Here is a 17,629-nt window from a genome sequence, read left to right on the forward strand (position 1 = left end):
AGTCCACTTTTCAGTCATTAGGATCCGCTATTGTATTCTTAGATTTATTTCTACGCCTTTTCAAAAAATTCTTTGCATTATTTAAAAAACGAAATTCAGTTTGCATTTTCAACTTCGAGCTTTCGCTGTTTGCATAGTGGTACAGGTATCACTCGTGTGATTTTGTCAGCTTGTCGGTTGTATAATCAATTCACCTACAACAAAGTAGTTCAGCAATGTTTTAAATTTCGAATATATCAGGGTGACTGCCTGATATTGAGGTGCCTGTCGACCAGCCGTCATGAAAAGCAGGGAAAGCTCCTCAAGGTACGATGAGATACCGATACAAATCTTGAATCGTCTGTCGACAGCATAGGTATCTAGTGTCTTAGACGAGGATCTACTTAGGTGTAAGCTCGTCCTGACGGCATCCCCTACTCCGCACGCTTCACTTAGCTCGTGGCTCACCCATCATCTCTGAGCACGCACGTGATGTCAGCAATCGGGGTTCCTTAAAACCCAACGCCACGGCACGAATGGTGATAATTGCTCTGATCTGCCTTACATATCTATCCGAACATTGGCTTCTTAACTCAAAAGAGAAAATGGAAGTGCTTGCTTTTGGTCTTTCCTGGGCGCTGAACCAAACAATTTCATCACAGAACATCCTCGGCCGCCTTGGCTTGGTATCTTTAGTGCCCCAACGCGCAGCCTCGTGGGCACATCTCTCCACACAATTATCACCTAACGCATCCGTCGTTCTCCCTGACGGGCCACTTTTCCACAGTTATACCAGCAGATGGCGTGACTGGCACGCACCAGACATAGGAGTTGTCGTCAACGTGTTCAGTGAAGACGACGTTCAAGCAACAGTATGTTCTATGGGTTGTGGTCTAGGCGCTTTTTGTATCACATTTCTGACGACTGGAATCTCCACAGATTCGGTATGCAAATGAGCAGAGCCTCCCTTTTCTTGCTAGGTCTGGGGGCCACGGTGCCACTGATTCCCTGAGTTTAGCCACAAATGTGGTGTCCATAGACCTTCGTGGTATGAACCAGGTGATCATCGACGAGAGTGGCGAGACTGTGACGATTGGAGGCGGAGCAAATGTCAAGGAGGTTGTCAACACTTTGTGGGCAGCAGGGAAGCAAACAGGTAAGGGATCAAGTTGTTTGCGACGCCCTTCAAATTTGATGCTGACCACGGAAAGTGACCGGAATTTGCGAATGCGTGGGTATGTCTGCCCCAATTCTGGGAGGCGGTCACGGATGGCTTCAGGGCCAGTATGGTCTGGCTTCGGATCAAGTCATGTCGGCCAAAGTTGTTCTTCCCGATGGAGAATTCGCCACAGCTTCTGATGATGAAAACTCTGATCTATTTTGGGCCTTGAGGGGCGCCGGGCACAACTTTGGTATCGTCACTGAGTGGCAATATCGAATCCACGATATCAAGAACACGGAGTGGTCTTACCAGATATTCATCTACCTCGGCGATAAGCTTGAGGAGGTCCTCGATCTAACCAACCAGATGATGGAGACTCAGCCTCCGGAAGTCACGCACTGGATGTATTTCGTCAACATCCCAGAGATCGACCCCAAGCGAGTAAGTCCGCGACCCCATGACACAACCTCCAAGGGATAGTGGCATTTCGCGACAGCTAAAATAAAACAGCCAGTAATTTGGTACGCCATTATTTACGACGGCCCCTTCGAAAATTCCACAGAATACGCGAAGCCGCTCTACGATATTTATCACGTAAACGTCGAAGCCGGCCGAGCACCGATGCCAGACTTGGCGGCTTTGACCTTTATGAGCAGCGACAGCATTGGGTGCGCCAAGGGCTATACGGGCCTGAGATATCCCATCGGTCTCAAAACGTACGATCTGCCTGCTGTCCGGAGAGTCTTCGATGACATTGCCGACATGTCGAACCGCAACCCAGAATTCGCCGGGTCATTCTTCCTCCTCGAGGGATACTCAACTCACGGGGTCAAAGCTGTCGACGAAAAAGTCTCGGCTTTCCCGCATCGAGATGATGATATCCTAGTCACGTCGTACATCATGTACAAGCCCAACGCATCTCTCGATGCACTTGCTCAGGAATACGGTGAGAAATTCAGAGGGCATCTGCTAGAGGCAAGCCACGAGCCAGAGCGTTTGCGGGTGTATGTGAATTATGCCCATGGGAGTGAGTCACTCGAGGCCATTTATGGATGGGATGAATGGAGGTTAGAAAGGTTGAGAGGGCTGAAGGCGAAATGGGATCCTCAGAATCGGATGAGATTCTACAACCCTATAGTCTGAGTCTGCAGGCTACATGTAGTCTCTGATGGCCGCAGGAGTGGATGTCACTTGCGCACTTTTCGGCGTGCTGTCCACTACAAAGGACAGATTAGCTTATCTTATTCTCAATTGGTTCTTGAGCACGTAGTTTTATCACTCGGTCTGTCTCGCCTAGCTATCCAAGCAGTCGTTTCCTGTCCTGATTCTATGCTAGCCTTTTCTCCGGTAGGAAGCCGCTGCAACATATAAAACATAAATCGTTAAGATTATCTTGTCACTCCACCGCATTCAAGTCCAATTGTTCGCCTTGTTAGACTTCAAAAGTCTTGGATCAATCTCAAACTGGGAAAAATTGTCCACCAAATCGTCCCACATCTTGGGGTCGTGCTCGTGCTTCTCCTTGCTGTTCCAGGCATAGTCGGTGATTGTGAGAGGTCGGCTCGTCTCAAACATAAAGGCAATGGAACCGAGCGAGATCTGCATCTGAGGAGGGTCCTCCTTGGACGCAGCAGCGAATTGCTCGTATGCCACGCCATGGGGCACAAATCCGCACTCGAACGAGATACTTCCGGGCTGGAACTCGTCGGACCGGCCTCCATACTCGCCATAGATCAGACCCATCAGCTCAGAAGCGCAGTTTCTGTGGTAGTAGGGCGGTCGATACGTGTGAGATGCGACATCCCATCTCGGAGAAAAGATCAAAAAGTCGGCCAGAGGCGCGGCTGGGTCTCGGGACTTGGCAGTCAAAACACAGAAGATGGACGGATCGATGTGGTTCACGGAGATGGAGCCCACGTTGACAAACTTGGTGAGATCATACTTGAACGGGACGTAGTTTCCGTGCCATGCAACGACATCGAAGGGGCAGTGCCGTTGTGTACTATTGAAGAACTTTCCGCCGAGCTTGTACACGATGTCCCAAGGATCATCTTTCGTCACCTCGTATGCGGCGACCGGGTGCAAGAAGTCGCGAGCGTTGGCCAACCCATTTGCTCCCAGTGGACCCAACTCGGGAAGCTCCCAGTTGGAACCCCAAATCTCCAGGATGTATCCGCGGGTCGGCCCTTCAACGTTGATCTTGAAGCGAAGGCCGCGCTGGATGACGCAGATTTCGCCCGGTTGCACATACAGGAAACCAAACTCGGTTTGGATGTCTAGAGCACCCTGCTGAGGCACAATGAGCCAGTCGCCGTCCGAGTTTGCAATGGCCCTCTTTGTCATGCTCTTGTTACAAAGGTAGACGTGAGTAGCGAGGCCTTCTCGAAGAGTTGGATCTCCGGAACCGGCGACAGTCTTGAGGCCATTGACAAAGTCCAGATCTTGGCCTTCGGGAATCGGGAAAGGCTTCCATGCTAATTGAGTTGGTGAGACGTGTACTCGTGGGTTGATGGGGATGAAAGTCGACTCAGTGTCCTTGTTATCGGGAAGGTCGGTCTACGAGAGGCAGAATTAGCAACACATCAGGAATCTGAAGCCAAATGCCACATGAGATACTCACGAATCCTTGATGAGCTACAGCTGGCCGCGACCGGTAAAGCCAGGCTTTCTTATTCGCATGCCTGGGGGCGACGAAGGCCGAAGCCGTCACCTGTTCGGCATACAACCCATATCTAATGCTTCTCGGGCTGTTTTGGCCCCTCGGAATTGTGCCGGCGATTGCCTCAGACTCGAAGCTATTGTTAAAACCAGGCTGATAGGTGTACGGATCATTAGGACGGGTCGCAAACGAGGGAATTGCTCCGTCTTGCTGCGTCGCCGCCCAGTGGAAGGCGTTTTGGAAGTCCTTCGGCTTGAGAATTTTTGGCGCTGCCATTGTAACGTGAAGCTAGCTCTACGTATGCGAGGAGGGTTCAATGCTGAGAGCTTCACGACGACGATGGGTCAATAGAGCTATCCCACGCTTTTATAAAGGAATGCTCCCCTCTCCAAGTGCGGATAGCTTCACCCCACATAGAGCTATGTGAGGTAGCGGAGCTACTCCACACGCCCTCTGCGGCAATTCGCAAGTGGGAGGTTCTGAGACCACTCGTACGAGATTTCTATCCGGGCTTATCCCCCTTAGTGTGCGGGGATGTGGTGTCTCTGTCATGACTGACAAAGGTGACGCCGAGGGCTCGTGCTCCAATGTGGTGTGCATATTGTCTATTTAACTAGCGAACAAAAAATCTTTGTGACAAATAGCTACTAGATTGTCATCTGCACGATCTGATATCAAGTTCCATCAGAGCAGACTTTGATTGCTCCAAAAACGTGGTAAAACGCAATGTCATTATTCAAATTATTAAGCTGCCTCTCAGTTACCATACTGGTGGCTCACTTGTACATCAAGAGAGGAAGAGCTGCGACTCCAAAGGGGTACAGGACTATTCCAGGACCAAAGGGATGGCCTCTTGTAGGTAACGCGCTCCAGCTCGGATCAGCACCACATCGACAACTTCAGCGATGGGCGCAAGATTATGGCGAGATTGTCAAAGTTCGCCTTGGCTGGGAGAACTGGGTTTTCGTCAACACCCCAGACGCGGTACGCGAGATATTTGACAAACAATCGGCAAAGACTTCTGGAAGATCGCCAATGCCGGTGCTATCTGACCTTCTCTCCGGAGGCAACAGACTCCTGCTTTTGACTTATGGGAGCAAATGGCGGCAATTGCGGACAATTGTGCACAAGCTGCTCACACCAAAAGCTTCCGACACGTACAAACCATCTCAAGAGTTTGAGGCCAAGCAACTTATCTACGACATCGCGACCGATAATGCAGATCAAGAAAGTTTCTATATGCATGTGCGGAGGTACACCACATCAGTTGTGCTTACTAGTACATATGGACGCCGTGTTCCTACCTGGGTATGTCGTTGTTCTCTCATCGATTCTTCTTCTATAGAAATGTATCTAACTAAAAAGCAGGATTGCGACGATGTGCGCCAGATTTACCAGCTGTTGAAAGACTTTACCGAAGTTGCACAACCTGGCGCATACATCGCTGACATGTTTCCTCCGCTCGCCAATCTTCCATGGTTTTTCCAGTGGTGGCGGCCTGCTGCTATTCGTGCCTACGAAAGGCAGAGGAATATCTGGATGCTCTACTGGAATGACTTGAAGACTTCAGTGGCTGAGAAGAAAGCCCCCGAGTGCTTCGTGAAACAGTTTATGGAGTCGGATTTTGAGAAACTTGGTGTCACTGATGTTCAAGCCGGTTTTGTTGCAGGCTGTAAGTGAAAGATCTTCTGACTGTTCTGGAAATCGCCGGCGGAATACTAACTCTCAGTAAAGCAATGATTGAGGCCGGCTCTGAGACAACCTCGTCGGCGTTGAACAGCTGCATTCTATATCTATCTGCGAACCCCAGCGTCCAGGATACTGCAAACGAGGAATTATCGCGCGTCATTGGCGATGATAGATCACCAACATTTTCAGACGAACCGAGTCTACCGTATATCAGAGCGATTGTCAAGGAGATCCTCCGCATCCGGCCGGTCACTACAATTGGAAGCCCTCATTACACCACGTCGGACGTATTCTACAAGGACTATTACATCCCCAAGAATACTGTCGTCGCCATCCCGCAATACGTGTTGCACTTCAGCCCTGAAAAATGGACCGATCCCGAGGAATTCAACCCATCACGCTACCTGGCTTATCCTGAGAAGGCGGGCTTCTATGCCGCTCAGGGTGACGCCCAAGCTCGTGACCATTTCGATTTTGGCGGAGGGAGGCGCATCTGTCCTGGCATGCACCTAGCTGAAAATAGCCTGTTCATCACATTGGCTAAAATTCTGTGGGCTTTCAACATCGAGCCGGCGTTGGATCCGAATGGCAAAGAACTGCCGATAGATCTATCCGATGAAGCTTATGAACCGGGTATCAATACCCTTCCCAAACCCTTCAAAACCCGGTTCACTCCACGTAATGGCAGACGTGCTGAAGTGCTCACAGCTGAGTGGGCCCAAGCAGAGAAGGTTGGGTTTTACTTGGGGAGCGTCAAGGTTGACACCAAGGGCATGGTGGTAGCATAGGAGTTGAGCGCGGCGGGACCTAACGGAGAGTGATCCGCCCATGTTCCATCTTTCGAGTCATTCGGTGCGTCTCGTCCGAGCTGTGACATACAAGAGTCACACGTCTGCATGGGAAAAACGGGCATAAAGGCCAATAGTAACTGGTATATTTAGACAAAGTCCTCTCAGATTCAATGTTCTCACTGCCAATGGACACAAATGCGATAAACCCCACATTTTTCTCCGCAACTGCCGCAGTACCAAGGAGTTAATAATGACTTACTGATCGGGCCGCGCGTGCTCACCGTATCCGTGTCCGTCTTGGCGCCATGTCGATCCTCGGTGACGGTGCGGTCTGGCTGGAGTTCGGAGACTCCAAGAAGCTGATTCGTCCTTGTCCAGTCCCTTCCCCCTGTTCTCCTCAACAGCGTCTTTGAAATGCTGCTCGTTTTACATTATTCTCGAGAAGCCCGTCATACACCTGATCGACAAAGCTACCATTTTCGCTGTTTCACCCGTCATTGAGAGAAAATTTGTTCCCCCTGTCTTCTGCCGCATCCTTGCCCGCCCACGCGACGAAGCAACTTTCCACGTCGATCGAGACCAGCAAAGCAGGAGAGAAGCGTGCTCGTCGTGCTGCTCGCCCTTACAAATGTGCCTATTGCCCAAAAATCTTCAAACGCAGTGAGCACTGCATCCGTCACGAGTGAAGTCACACCAACGAGAAGCCTTATGCTTGTCAGTATTGTCTGAAGACATATTCAAGAAAGTTAGGTTCCCCGAGACAACTTAGCGCCATTTCATCATCATCGACCAGAAGCTAATCGCGAAACACAAAAGGAAATTCGCTGATGATGCGTTGTCGGAAAAACGATTACGAGTGAAAGGAATGTTCTCAGACGACATTGTCGTGCGTATGGCACTCCTTTGAGTCAGCCCTCGTTGGGAAACGGGCACAGGAGAGGCTTTCGTACATCGACTCTGTTTTCGAAAAGCCTCGTGGTTGCAACACAGTCAAAGGATAGCTTGCAAGATGCCCATCAATTTCGACCATATGGAGAGGCGGTTTTCACTCCTCTGTACTTTCACAATGCCTCTAGTTCGAGTCCAACAGACATCTTCGAGACATTTTTCGACGCCAATCCCAACGAGCCGTGTGGCAGCATGACGCCTCGGGGCCTTGGTCGATTACAAAATCAACTCACCGAAGAGACCAAAGACGGGAACTGTATACCAAACGGTCACCCTCCGCTTACAGATAGCGGCTCAGCTCTTGGGTCATTGGACTCTTTCCTTGCAGATCCAACTGCACAGTCGCTATTGCCAATGCCTGAAGAGATATTTGATTTCACACATGGTTTTGGGTTACTTGATGCTCCGAACTGGATGGGGTTATCGTTGAGCCCAGACTGTGATTTAGGATCCCCAAAGGAGTCGATAATTAGTACCCCAGAGCAGCCATGTTCGTTCGATAGGAGCTCTCTCCAAGCAGATATAGATTCTGCGGCAGGCGCCATAAAACAAAAGTCCCCAGCTGCTCCGAATCGCAACCTTCCTCGCCTGGTTGAGAATAAGCCAACGCCGAAGCTGAAATTAACCATGGACCAGCATATGCATGATTCAATGTGAAAAGATGTGAATAAGCGGTTGACCGGTCCTGACATATCGAAAGACATACCTCCCTTGAAAGCTTGTCAGAGTTTTCTCTCCAGTTATGTGGAGTGCTATCACTGTCATCTACCGCTCATTCACCTACAAATTATCGCACAGGATGATATTCCCAGCCCCCTGATTCTTGCCATGTGTAGTATTGGCGCCTTGTACCGCCTGGATCGTTGTCGAGCACGTCGTCTATGGGATCTTGCGCTGCGGTTGATCGAGCCGGTTGGTCGTCACTCCACATGTTCTACGCGTATTGTAATACTAATCACTGTCAAGATTCTGACAAGAGACTGTCCGCTTGGGGTTTTACAAACCAAATTTCTGTTAACATTCTTTGCTACCTTTAGTGGTGACAACGACTTGGCAGCCCGGTCTATAGGGGAGAATACCTATTTTACCTTGGTAAGCTCCTGCAGAGATTTCACATTGCCTAACAAGCCTCCCTTAGCAAATGCTTATAACTCTGCAGCTGTACACAAAGGTCCGGCACCAGCTCAAAAGCGAAAACCTAGATGTCCTGAAATCGACCTGGGCAGATTTGGTTGCAACGCGAATCATGGAAGAGGCTGCTCGGTGCCATTTACGTGGCGAGCACAGTCAACATTGTCATCTACGGCCTCAGTCCAGCTTTCAATGCCAGCCAGGACCTTGAGATCGAACACTTCCACGACGAAAACCTCTGGAATGCGTCATCGGCCAACGAGTGGCGAGAGTTGCGAGCCAGCCACAGCAAGAGGAACTCCAGGACTACCAAAGACATTCTCAAAGACGTCTTATATGAGAACACGGATGATTCTAGATTTGAATCATATCACATCTCGCCATTCACCGCGCTCGTCCTGATGGATGCCGTACTCGTGCACACATGGCAACTTCACCAGGTCTCACAAACCTCGTCCGTTTAATCCTTTCGATCAATAACTGGACAACATGCTCTGGGAAACTCACTTGTCACAAATGGCCTAAGCTCATTGGACAGGTGTTGCGGGCTGTTGAACCAAGCCAGAGTGTCACAGCTTGAGGACATGGACGACAACAATATTCCGTCGCTGTGTTTCAGCTCACAAGCGATACTAAGGGCCGCTCACATTCGACTGTTTGATAACACGGCGAGGTTTGACCGTCTCAGTCTACTCGCCGAAGATCCAAGTACCATTGACAGCTGTGTCGCCACATTTGCCAACACGAAAGTAGAAAGAGACGTGCATGTCCTCAAGGCCATCGAGAAGACACTGGAAGGCTTCGTCATACCAATGCGTATGGGACACATGCTCGTACGAAAAACAGCTGCTTTCCGATGGAGCGTGGAGCACGCGGTGGTAGCGTGGGACAATGGTTTGTGCCGCCGAGCCGTATTCAGACGATGAAAGGGGTAGGCTAATCTGAAAAGCACTCTTCACCACCAAGTGGGCGCATTCGATCGAATTAGACATGCGAAAAGGTATCGGACCAAGTGCAGCTGAGCTGGGTCTGCTTGAGAAGATGAAAGACGTCCTTGAGGAAGCGGACTATGGTGCAAACGGAAGCACGTCGATCGCTGCCGGCCTAGCCAAAACTTGCAGTCTCCTCCTTCAAGATGTAAGCTACACATTCCAAGCTCACGTGCTTGCCCATGTATTCAGTCAGCCGATAGTTAACAGGGAGTTGTAAGGTGTGGGTATGGGGTATCACGGTCCGCATGGGTGATGTTTTAGAGCGATTGGCACGAGCATACGACCAAGAAATGAGGCTGCTGGACATGCTTTTCCACCATAGAAATAGTGCATCCTGGAAGACCGAATCTGCATTATGCTTTAGGAATTATATCCAGCGTCTGTCTTCCCGCTGGTGTGTGATCAGTAGTCAAGAAACGGGCGAGTAATCTTGTGCGGTGCAGGCAAGATCCTTCGCCATGATGCCCTGCGACCAAAAACCTGCAGTCCTAGCCAATCAATCTCGCGATCAGCCCAAAGTCAGCACTTGATAAGACATGGCTTCATCACCATGAGGATATGTGACGTGGATCAAAGCGTAGTCAGAGCAGTACAGCGAATACGATAACACGCGTGACTGAGGCGGACCAGCGCCACGGTACCAGCGGCATGAGCTGGACGCTGTGCTACGGTCTCCAAGATAACACTCCAAGCAAGCACGGGGCTTCGCTGTCGCCATAGGTGAATCAGAAACCCTAGTTTGCGCCGAGAACATTGTCGAACATACATTCGTAAAGTAGCCAATGCTTACGGCCTGTTGGAGGCTTGACACGTTGCTGACGCGATCCTCTCAGCCAATACTCAATGTGGAGAGCTATCAAGCTGGTTGTGGGCACGGCTGGTAAGACTCCATGCGGGGTAATGTGGGGCAGCTATCAGCAGCTTCAACGGAGCGACGAGACACATCGCATGAAGTCGTTTTGAGTTATTCCGAGTCATCCGATTACTCACCCTGAACGAAAGAAGTTGGCATTGTTGACGACTTTGAAATCTAGCGGTAGAGGCATCTGTGAAGACACTCGATTCCTCAGGTTGATGATCTCTCTTTCTAAAAGCTTTGCTTAAGTCTTCGGCCAGTTGCGAGAACATCGTAATCTAGCTGCCTCCAGTCCACCGACCAAACTATACCCACCATCCCTCACTTCACCTCCTTTCCGAGTAACTGTCAGGGTTACTGACGTCCCATAAGCTCTGAAATTCAGAAAATGGCTTTGACGGTACAAATCTTTGACCACCCCATCATTGGGAAAGTGGAGGGCCAAGCGTCCGACGACGTGATCCAGTTTCTCGGCCTCAAGTATGCTACGTTGGAGCACTGGTTCGACAATTCGAAGCTTGTTCAGTACGATGGGAGTGGAGCGAACGCTACACACCATGGGTACGATATCCTTATTTTCTTCGACAATGTCAAATCACTGATAACACTGTGTCTCTCAGTCCGCAAGCCATTTCCGATCCGGAAGGGGTCAAGAATGAACACATCATCATTCAGAAGTCAATCCCAACAGCTGAGTTTCCGGGAATTTCGGGGACGGAATGTCTCAATCTGAACCTCACAGCACCCCTGAATAGCAATGATTCGAAGCGGCTCCCTGTTCTGGTCTTCATTCATGGCGGAGGGTTTGCCACCGGGTCCAACTGATGGCCACAATATGACACCAAGCGCATAGTGCAATGGTCAAACAAGATTGGAAAGCCTCTCATCGCTATCAACATCAAGTATGGCGTGTCTTCAACATAAACACACGAGCCGTTGTAACTTTCTCGACTAACCTGGCTGAATAGCTACCGCCTCGGGATGCCCGGATTTCTGACATCAGAAGAACTCCGCAAGGCGGGGTTCAAGAGCAACCAAGGCCATCACGATCAGAGGATAGCGCTGGAATGGGTGGGAAAATACGTCTCTGGGTTCGGGGGTGATCCTCAGCATGTGACTGTGGTTGGTGAAAGCGCCGGCGGTGGTAAGTCTCGTACTTCGGTCTCGACGTCCTTCGGTCTCGACTTCCTTCGGTCTCGACTTCCGACACCGAGGTGCAATTCTGACTTTGACTAGTCTCGGCGAGCCGCCTCCTGTACTCTGAAAAGGCTCTTGCGTCTCAACTCATCATCCTGGGGGGCTCTCCGCCTGCGCTCGCACCCTTGGATCTGGGAGTGGCTGAGCAGGCGTACAATGGCGTTCTCAAAGCTTTGGGAGCTGAAGATGTTAGATCAGGTGAACGTATCAGGATCTTGTCAAGGGCATCCCCCGAAGACCTGTCTTTGAAGATTGGCAAAAGTCTTCCTTTCTTGCCGGTCCTGGATGAGGCCACGATTCCGTTTGTTCCGACCTTCGAAACAGCGTCAGCTGGGAAGCTAGTTCCCGAGACAACCTCGTACAAAGCTGTCATGGTCGGATACGCTCCCTTGGATGTAAGTTCCATCAACATTTCGGCCACATTCTCGGCGTAATGTCAATAACCAATCACGCAGGCGAGCATTTTTGGGTTTATGGGTCTCTTGCAGCGCAAGAAGAACATCGCAGCCTCGTTCACTCGAATCATCAACGCAGCTCTGTCGCACCATGTCGACAGCGCTGGACAAATTCTGCAGGCATACGGCATTAGTGACATCACAAGCGACGACGAGGCTTTCATCCGAATCCTGCAATTCGCCTCCGATATTGGATTTCGAGCGCCGGCAGAGTCATTCGTCAAAAGCTTTCCCGGCGACGCCTATTTGTTAGAGTTTGCCGAGGCTAACCCGTGGGAAGGACCGTTCAGGGGCTACAGTACCCATGTCCTCGACGTTGCATTCCTATTCCAAAACTATAACGAACATCTCGGAGACACGCAGCGAAAGTCCGCCGAACTGTTTCTCACTGATATAATTGACTTTGTTCATGGTCAAGCTCCATGGCAGCCGTTTCAAGATGCTGGCGGGCGGATGCTGTACCAAGATGGGACGAGAGCTTACAAGGAGGCCGGGGCAAACCCGGCACGATATGATTTGCTGCTCGAGCTGGGTGAAAAGATTGGGCTAGATTCGCTGCTGGAGGCTTGGGGGGCTTTCCTGGTCTCTCAATAGACACTCCACAGACCAAAAAGAGAATTCCAGGCGAGGGGATCCTTGCCAAGCATTTCGGGGGTATTCGTCAATCTCTAGAAGAATCTCCCGTATCTCCGGCATGTTCAAATTGTTATGTCCCCCACATATTGATTCTTAATACTCTTTGAATCTGCGATTGCCGGTATCGTATATGACAGGCTAATCAATCGTACGGTTGGATAGGCGACGAAGAATTAGGTTCAATTAGGATTGTATTCTGATGATACTGCGTATGCGTAATGTGAAAGTAGGAGATTGGCGCTACAGGCCGGAAATCGTATGCCGGCTTATTTGGGCCAGAGCGGTGGATTCGTTGGATCCACTGACTCAGCGGTCGAATTGGACTTCGATTCCGACAGCGATTAAGACACCAAACACTTGTTGCTTCAAAGTCTACTCTTGGCACAACACCCACTCAAGATGTCTGTGAGCCTTGAATGATCATCGGGATTCCTGATCAGTAATTCAAAGCGATTACTCACGAGATTTATTTGTGGCTTAGTGGTAGCTCAGCTGCGGTTCAATGTCGAAGCAGAAGGGGAGTGAGTGTTCTATGCGTGCGTGATCGCCGCGGAAATAGTCACCTGATGCGGGGTCGACTTGCGAAGACAGATTTCATGGCCGCGGAGAAACCACATGCATTGTTACTCGTCCAGTGTCCTCCACCTGACTGACACTTGGTCTTTCATCCGTTGTCTCCTGTCCTACGGAAATGGCCTGAAGCTCGGATTACAGTCGAATATTCTGTCAGAACTAGCGTAACTCTGTTCCTTCTATGCTATGCTATTGAAACAACGATGGCCTATAGATTGGAAAGCAAATCTCTGGGTTCAACTCTACTTGGCGTTGACGTGGGGATGATCGTACAATTTAGAGGCATCCCATACGGCAACATTGTTTCGCGATTTGCGGAACCCGGGCCTATAGCGATCTCGCCACAAGAGATAAACTGCACTGAGTTTGGGTACGTTCTTTTGACGTCCGGTCTGAACAATTGAGAGAGATGAAGGCTGAAGCAAGGCTGACTAGTTTCTTGTGATCGCAGCCCTCGATGTCCTCAAGTGAAGGTTGATGTAGGTCACTTATTGCGTATACCTTTTGAGCACAGGCTGCCGGATGAGGCCGAAGACGAGTTTCGATGCCTCAACTTGGACGTTACGGTGCCCAACTCACAGCAACTGCCGACCGGCCAAAGATTGCCTGTTTTGGTCTGGATCCACGGTATGCTTGTCGATGGGGAAAAAAGGGGCCGAGTTTTCGACTAACACGGACATCTCAGGCGGATCACAGGCAGTTACTTTTGGCAGCGCGGCCTCTGGGGTATGCGGTACGAAGTGCGCCCTGTCCTCCGCTATGTCCCCTCAGCCGGGCTCAAAGATCCTGGATGAAAAGTATCGTCTTGGCGCTAGCATATAGGTACATACACTTACTAGCCACTAACAACCGTGAATCTAGACACGAGAAGAATAGTGGAAGATTCCCTACTCTTGGCAAACCCCGTCATCGTCGTGACAGTTCAGTATAGACTGAATATCTTCGCGTTCGGAGATGAAAGCAGCCCCGGCAACCTTGCCCTGAAAGATCAATCATTGGCTCTGAGTTGGGTCAAAGACCACATTTCGGATTTTGGAGGTGACCCTGTAATAAGTCACGCTCCCTTCTGCCAAGAGCGCCAGACCACTGACGGGCTTCCGTAGAATGATGTCTCACTGGCTGGAGAAAGTGCTGGAGCGGTATACTGCCACGCCCACTTGGCGGCCGGCCTTCCAATCAGGAGGATTATTCTCTCCTCCGGCTCGCTGTACCTCTCTCCTCCTCAAACAGAGGCAAAGGCTTCTTCTCTGCGTCAAACGCTCCGCAGTCATCTTCGTACACTGGGTCACTTTGACTTGAGCACAGCCCCTGTTGAAAAACTGGTGGAAGCTATGGAACTAGCCGGAATACATTCGTGGTTCCTCCAAGTGGATCCTACTCTTCTTGGGTGGGAAACGGCAACAGGGGCTGCGGAGAGCATAATGATAGGTGACGTTCAAGACGAGGTATGTACACTCAACGCTTGGAGCTAATTGTCTTCCGTCTCATTAATCGACCGTTACGAACAGGCCGTTCTCTGGCGGGCTGGCATTTGGGAAATGGATGTTGCCGACATTGTTCGAGCTTTCGACTATGCTGGCGAACATCAGGACACGCTTAAGAAACTCTACAACATTCGCCCTGACAGACCTTCTTCTTGCAAGATAGGGGCGTTGGACTTCATCAACGATTACAAATTTCTCCTCCCAGCGGAGAATCTTGCTCGCCTATTTAGGGCAGCGAACAGACCCGCCTACCGATATCTCGTCGATGAGTGCAATCCTTGGCAGCCTTCGAATGGAGCTCATCACGCGGTGGATTTGCTTTTTCTATTTGGTGGATTCGATCTGTCCTTTTCCCCCGGCGCACAAAAGACTGGCGAGCAGATGCGCAGGTCACTGATCAGGTTCCTTCACTCCAAGGAACCGTGGGAGCTGGGTAGCTATGCAGCGTTTGGACCATACGGGATGTTCCAAGAAGTTGATAGCGTCGACGTCAAGCTCCGTAGACGAACGGAGCAGGCGGAGTTTCTGCACACGGTTCCTTCGGAGACGTTGGATAAGGTGTTCTTTTGTCTTGCTGCCGGCAGGATAAGCTTAGTAAACTAAGATAGTTGCACTTGCAAAGTACCAGGCACATGCACGCCACAGTACTTTTGTTAGTTAGTATTCTGCAGTAGTTTCAATACTTCCAAAGTTTTGGCTACTGGAGGCTCTGTCGATTTGTGATTTCCCAAAGTCCCACTATTCTTGTTACCGCCCCCGAATCGAAGAGATATGACTCGCCCAACCAGACTTGACAGCATCTTGGATCCCTCTGTGCATACGGGCGTATGTGTGAGGATACCTCCGTACATGGCCATGTAAGTGGAAATGCCTGCTCGCGCCGGCTCTCAAGACGCTACCACCTACCTCACAGGGCCCCTCTTTCCGACGGGACGACGGTTGCGGGGTTTAACTCGCTGCTTTTTTGTCACAGAGACTCCGCAAACCGTTCGATTTTTTTATTTTTTTTTTTAAATACAGCCATGCCGAAAATAGTCAGGGCTACAATCTGGGGGCCACACTGGATGCCTGATGAAGAGAAAACTAGGGCAATCTACCTAGATAGGACCCCATCCCATGTGGGGAACACACACCACATTGTTACATCGCTGGTTGATGGAGGGTGGGGTCCACGGGTGTTTGTGGACGCTAAGCCCGGCGAGCGTTCATCCTGGATGTGGAGGGGTTCCGGTGCCCGCGCCGGTGGCGGACGCGGGGGGACGGGGATCATGCCGAATTCACTTGAGACTTTGGGCCAGTGAGCAGCGTATCATCCTTCCAACTTCCAACTAGTTCATATCTGATCAACCTTCATTTACTTTGACAGCGGATCCTGTACCGAGGCATAGCCAACTTAAAAGTGAACACCAACTGTATCGAACCATACACATCATCAACACCAATCTCGTCCGAATGGACCCTCCGAGCCTTCCCCTCCCAACCCCCCGACAGCCTCCCTCTTTTCTTCGTGGTAACCCGATTACATTCGAGTGACCGAACCTTCTTTGACAAGCATACTGACTAGCTAACCACGTCCCCAGGGCTGAGGAACGTAAACACACCGACCCGTCCACTATCAAACTTTGACTGAGCGTGCGGTTTAGGTTATCATTGTCGGGGCCGGCCCTGCAGTGTAGCTTTCGGGGCTGCTGCTGGGTCGGGGCGCCATTCCCGTTACGATCGTCGAGCAGACATTGGAGAGCTCGATGAGAAGCCGAGAGTCACACACTACGCTCCACCCGGCGATGAAGGTCTTGAATCGTACTGATCTGGGGTGCGACCTTCGGGAAAACGGGTTTCTTTCCGACGGGGTCGTATGGCGCAACCCAGGAAGGGAGAACGTGTGCATTGCGGGCATCAGCAACGAGATTGATGTTGATGCCCCAGATTGCATGGTTGCACTGCCCTCGTGCAACATGGCGCAGTTAATCTACGTTCACTAGTAGCATCTGTCATCAGTCACGTACTTGTTTCATCATCGGGTGGCAGCCATCGGTCAGGACGATTCTCGGGCCTGGATCGAGCTGGAGAACGGGGACACAGGGGACAAGTCACAGCTTTTTTGCGGACTTTGTTATTGGGTGCGAAGGGGCGAACAGCATTGTGCGGCGATTGTTGTCTGGGAACGAATTTCCTTGGTAGGACATGGGACGAGCAGATCGTGGCCGCAAACGTAGGTCATACCCTCAACTCATTCGGCCCGTTGTCTAAGTGGTTCTGTCCGCGTGCTTCAAAGTCGACGGATTGATGAGCTCACAGGTCTACTACGACTTTGGCCGCTTTGGCTCCACAGACTCCAACTTCATTCTGGGCTCAAAGACCTGGTTCATGGCGGCCAAAATCACCAAGACGGCTTGTGACATGTAACGTGTGGTGAAGCTACGGGAGCTTGACGTCCGATGAGATTCTCGGCAGGCAGCCGGAGAGGTTTAGGACTTAAGAAGTTTATTACCTGGACACCCTAAGTCCGACGGGTACAGGCTAGTCGACATCAGTGCATACGAGGTCCATTCACGGTTAGCCAAGAGAATGATTGCCGGCCGGGTGTTTTGCTCACTGTAGACGCAGCACACCTCTGCAACCCCTTGTATGCCCTTTTCTCATTTTGCTCGGTAATTTCCGTCGCCTGTAGCGCGCAGGTTGTGCTGACGATCGTCATGGTAGTGGGGGCATCGGCCTGACCTGGGGCATCGTCGACGGGCATATATCGCAATAAGACGAGCCGGGGCATTCTACAGGTCTACGACCAAGTGCATCGACAAAAGGATCGAGAGGTTATTGACCCAATCTGCAGTGACAGAAAACCTTCGACGCATGCTCACCATCCGCCCCGAAGAGGTGCTGGCTTGCGAACCGTTCCTCAAGCTTTGCAAATACGCTAAATCTGATCAAGAAAAGCTGAAAAGGACCGAGTAAGGCGAGTTTGGATGACAGGCTACTCTGACGTTTTGGTAGTCTTTCTTCTTTTTCCGTTTTGTAGTTAGGCTTACGAAAAGGTTCTTTCCTGGCAGGGCGCGCAAGCACTGGGCTATGACATT

General features: G+C 50.7%; 6 protein-coding genes across 6 annotated transcripts; 5 read left to right on the top strand and 1 right to left on the bottom strand.

The window, feature by feature from the left end:
• Positions 1–584: 584 nt before the first annotated feature.
• Positions 585–2,284, top strand: CORC01_05731 (uncharacterized protein; the record flags this gene model as incomplete). The annotated part of the gene is made up of 4 exons (XM_022617373.1): positions 585–851; positions 919–1,135; positions 1,191–1,582; positions 1,652–2,284. 4 exons carry the CDS (start codon positions 585–587, stop codon positions 2,282–2,284), a joined length of 1,509 nt encoding a protein of 502 aa, XP_022476190.1.
• Positions 2,285–2,551: 267 nt separating this feature from the next.
• On the bottom strand, positions 2,552–4,076 carry CORC01_05732 (homogentisate 1,2-dioxygenase; the record flags this gene model as incomplete). The annotated part of the gene is made up of 2 exons (XM_022617374.1): positions 2,552–3,697; positions 3,762–4,076. The coding sequence occupies 2 exons, from the start codon at positions 4,074–4,076 to the stop codon at positions 2,552–2,554; spliced, it is 1,461 nt and encodes a 486-aa protein (XP_022476191.1).
• Positions 4,077–4,526: 450 nt separating this feature from the next.
• CORC01_05733 (uncharacterized protein) lies at positions 4,527–6,277 on the top strand (the record flags this gene model as incomplete). The annotated part of the gene is made up of 3 exons (XM_022617375.1): positions 4,527–5,108; positions 5,169–5,472; positions 5,535–6,277. 3 exons carry the CDS (start codon positions 4,527–4,529, stop codon positions 6,275–6,277), a joined length of 1,629 nt encoding a protein of 542 aa, XP_022476192.1.
• A 1,779-nt stretch (positions 6,278–8,056) lies between these two features.
• CORC01_05734 (uncharacterized protein) lies at positions 8,057–10,071 on the top strand (the record flags this gene model as incomplete). The annotated part of the gene is made up of 5 exons (XM_022617376.1): positions 8,057–8,320; positions 8,455–8,813; positions 8,898–9,253; positions 9,309–9,532; positions 9,982–10,071. 5 exons carry the CDS (start codon positions 8,057–8,059, stop codon positions 10,069–10,071), a joined length of 1,293 nt encoding a protein of 430 aa, XP_022476193.1.
• A 524-nt stretch (positions 10,072–10,595) lies between these two features.
• CORC01_05735 (carboxylesterase) lies at positions 10,596–12,453 on the top strand (the record flags this gene model as incomplete). The annotated part of the gene is made up of 5 exons (XM_022617377.1): positions 10,596–10,768; positions 10,828–11,010; positions 11,176–11,351; positions 11,444–11,799; positions 11,860–12,453. 5 exons carry the CDS (start codon positions 10,596–10,598, stop codon positions 12,451–12,453), a joined length of 1,482 nt encoding a protein of 493 aa, XP_022476194.1.
• Positions 12,454–13,271: 818 nt separating this feature from the next.
• On the top strand, positions 13,272–16,958 carry CORC01_05736 (carboxylesterase; the record flags this gene model as incomplete). Its single annotated transcript, XM_022617378.1, has 7 exons — positions 13,272–13,438; positions 13,520–13,695; positions 13,754–13,870; positions 13,930–14,114; positions 14,172–14,513; positions 14,577–15,110; positions 16,851–16,958. 7 exons carry the CDS (start codon positions 13,272–13,274, stop codon positions 16,956–16,958), a joined length of 1,629 nt encoding a protein of 542 aa, XP_022476195.1.
• Between the last annotated feature and the right edge of the window lie 671 nt (positions 16,959–17,629).

Source organism: Colletotrichum orchidophilum (genome assembly GCF_001831195.1).
Source record: "Colletotrichum orchidophilum strain IMI 309357 chromosome Unknown Scaffold_40.1, whole genome shotgun sequence".
Taxonomy (NCBI): Eukaryota; Fungi; Ascomycota; class Sordariomycetes; order Glomerellales; family Glomerellaceae; genus Colletotrichum; species Colletotrichum orchidophilum.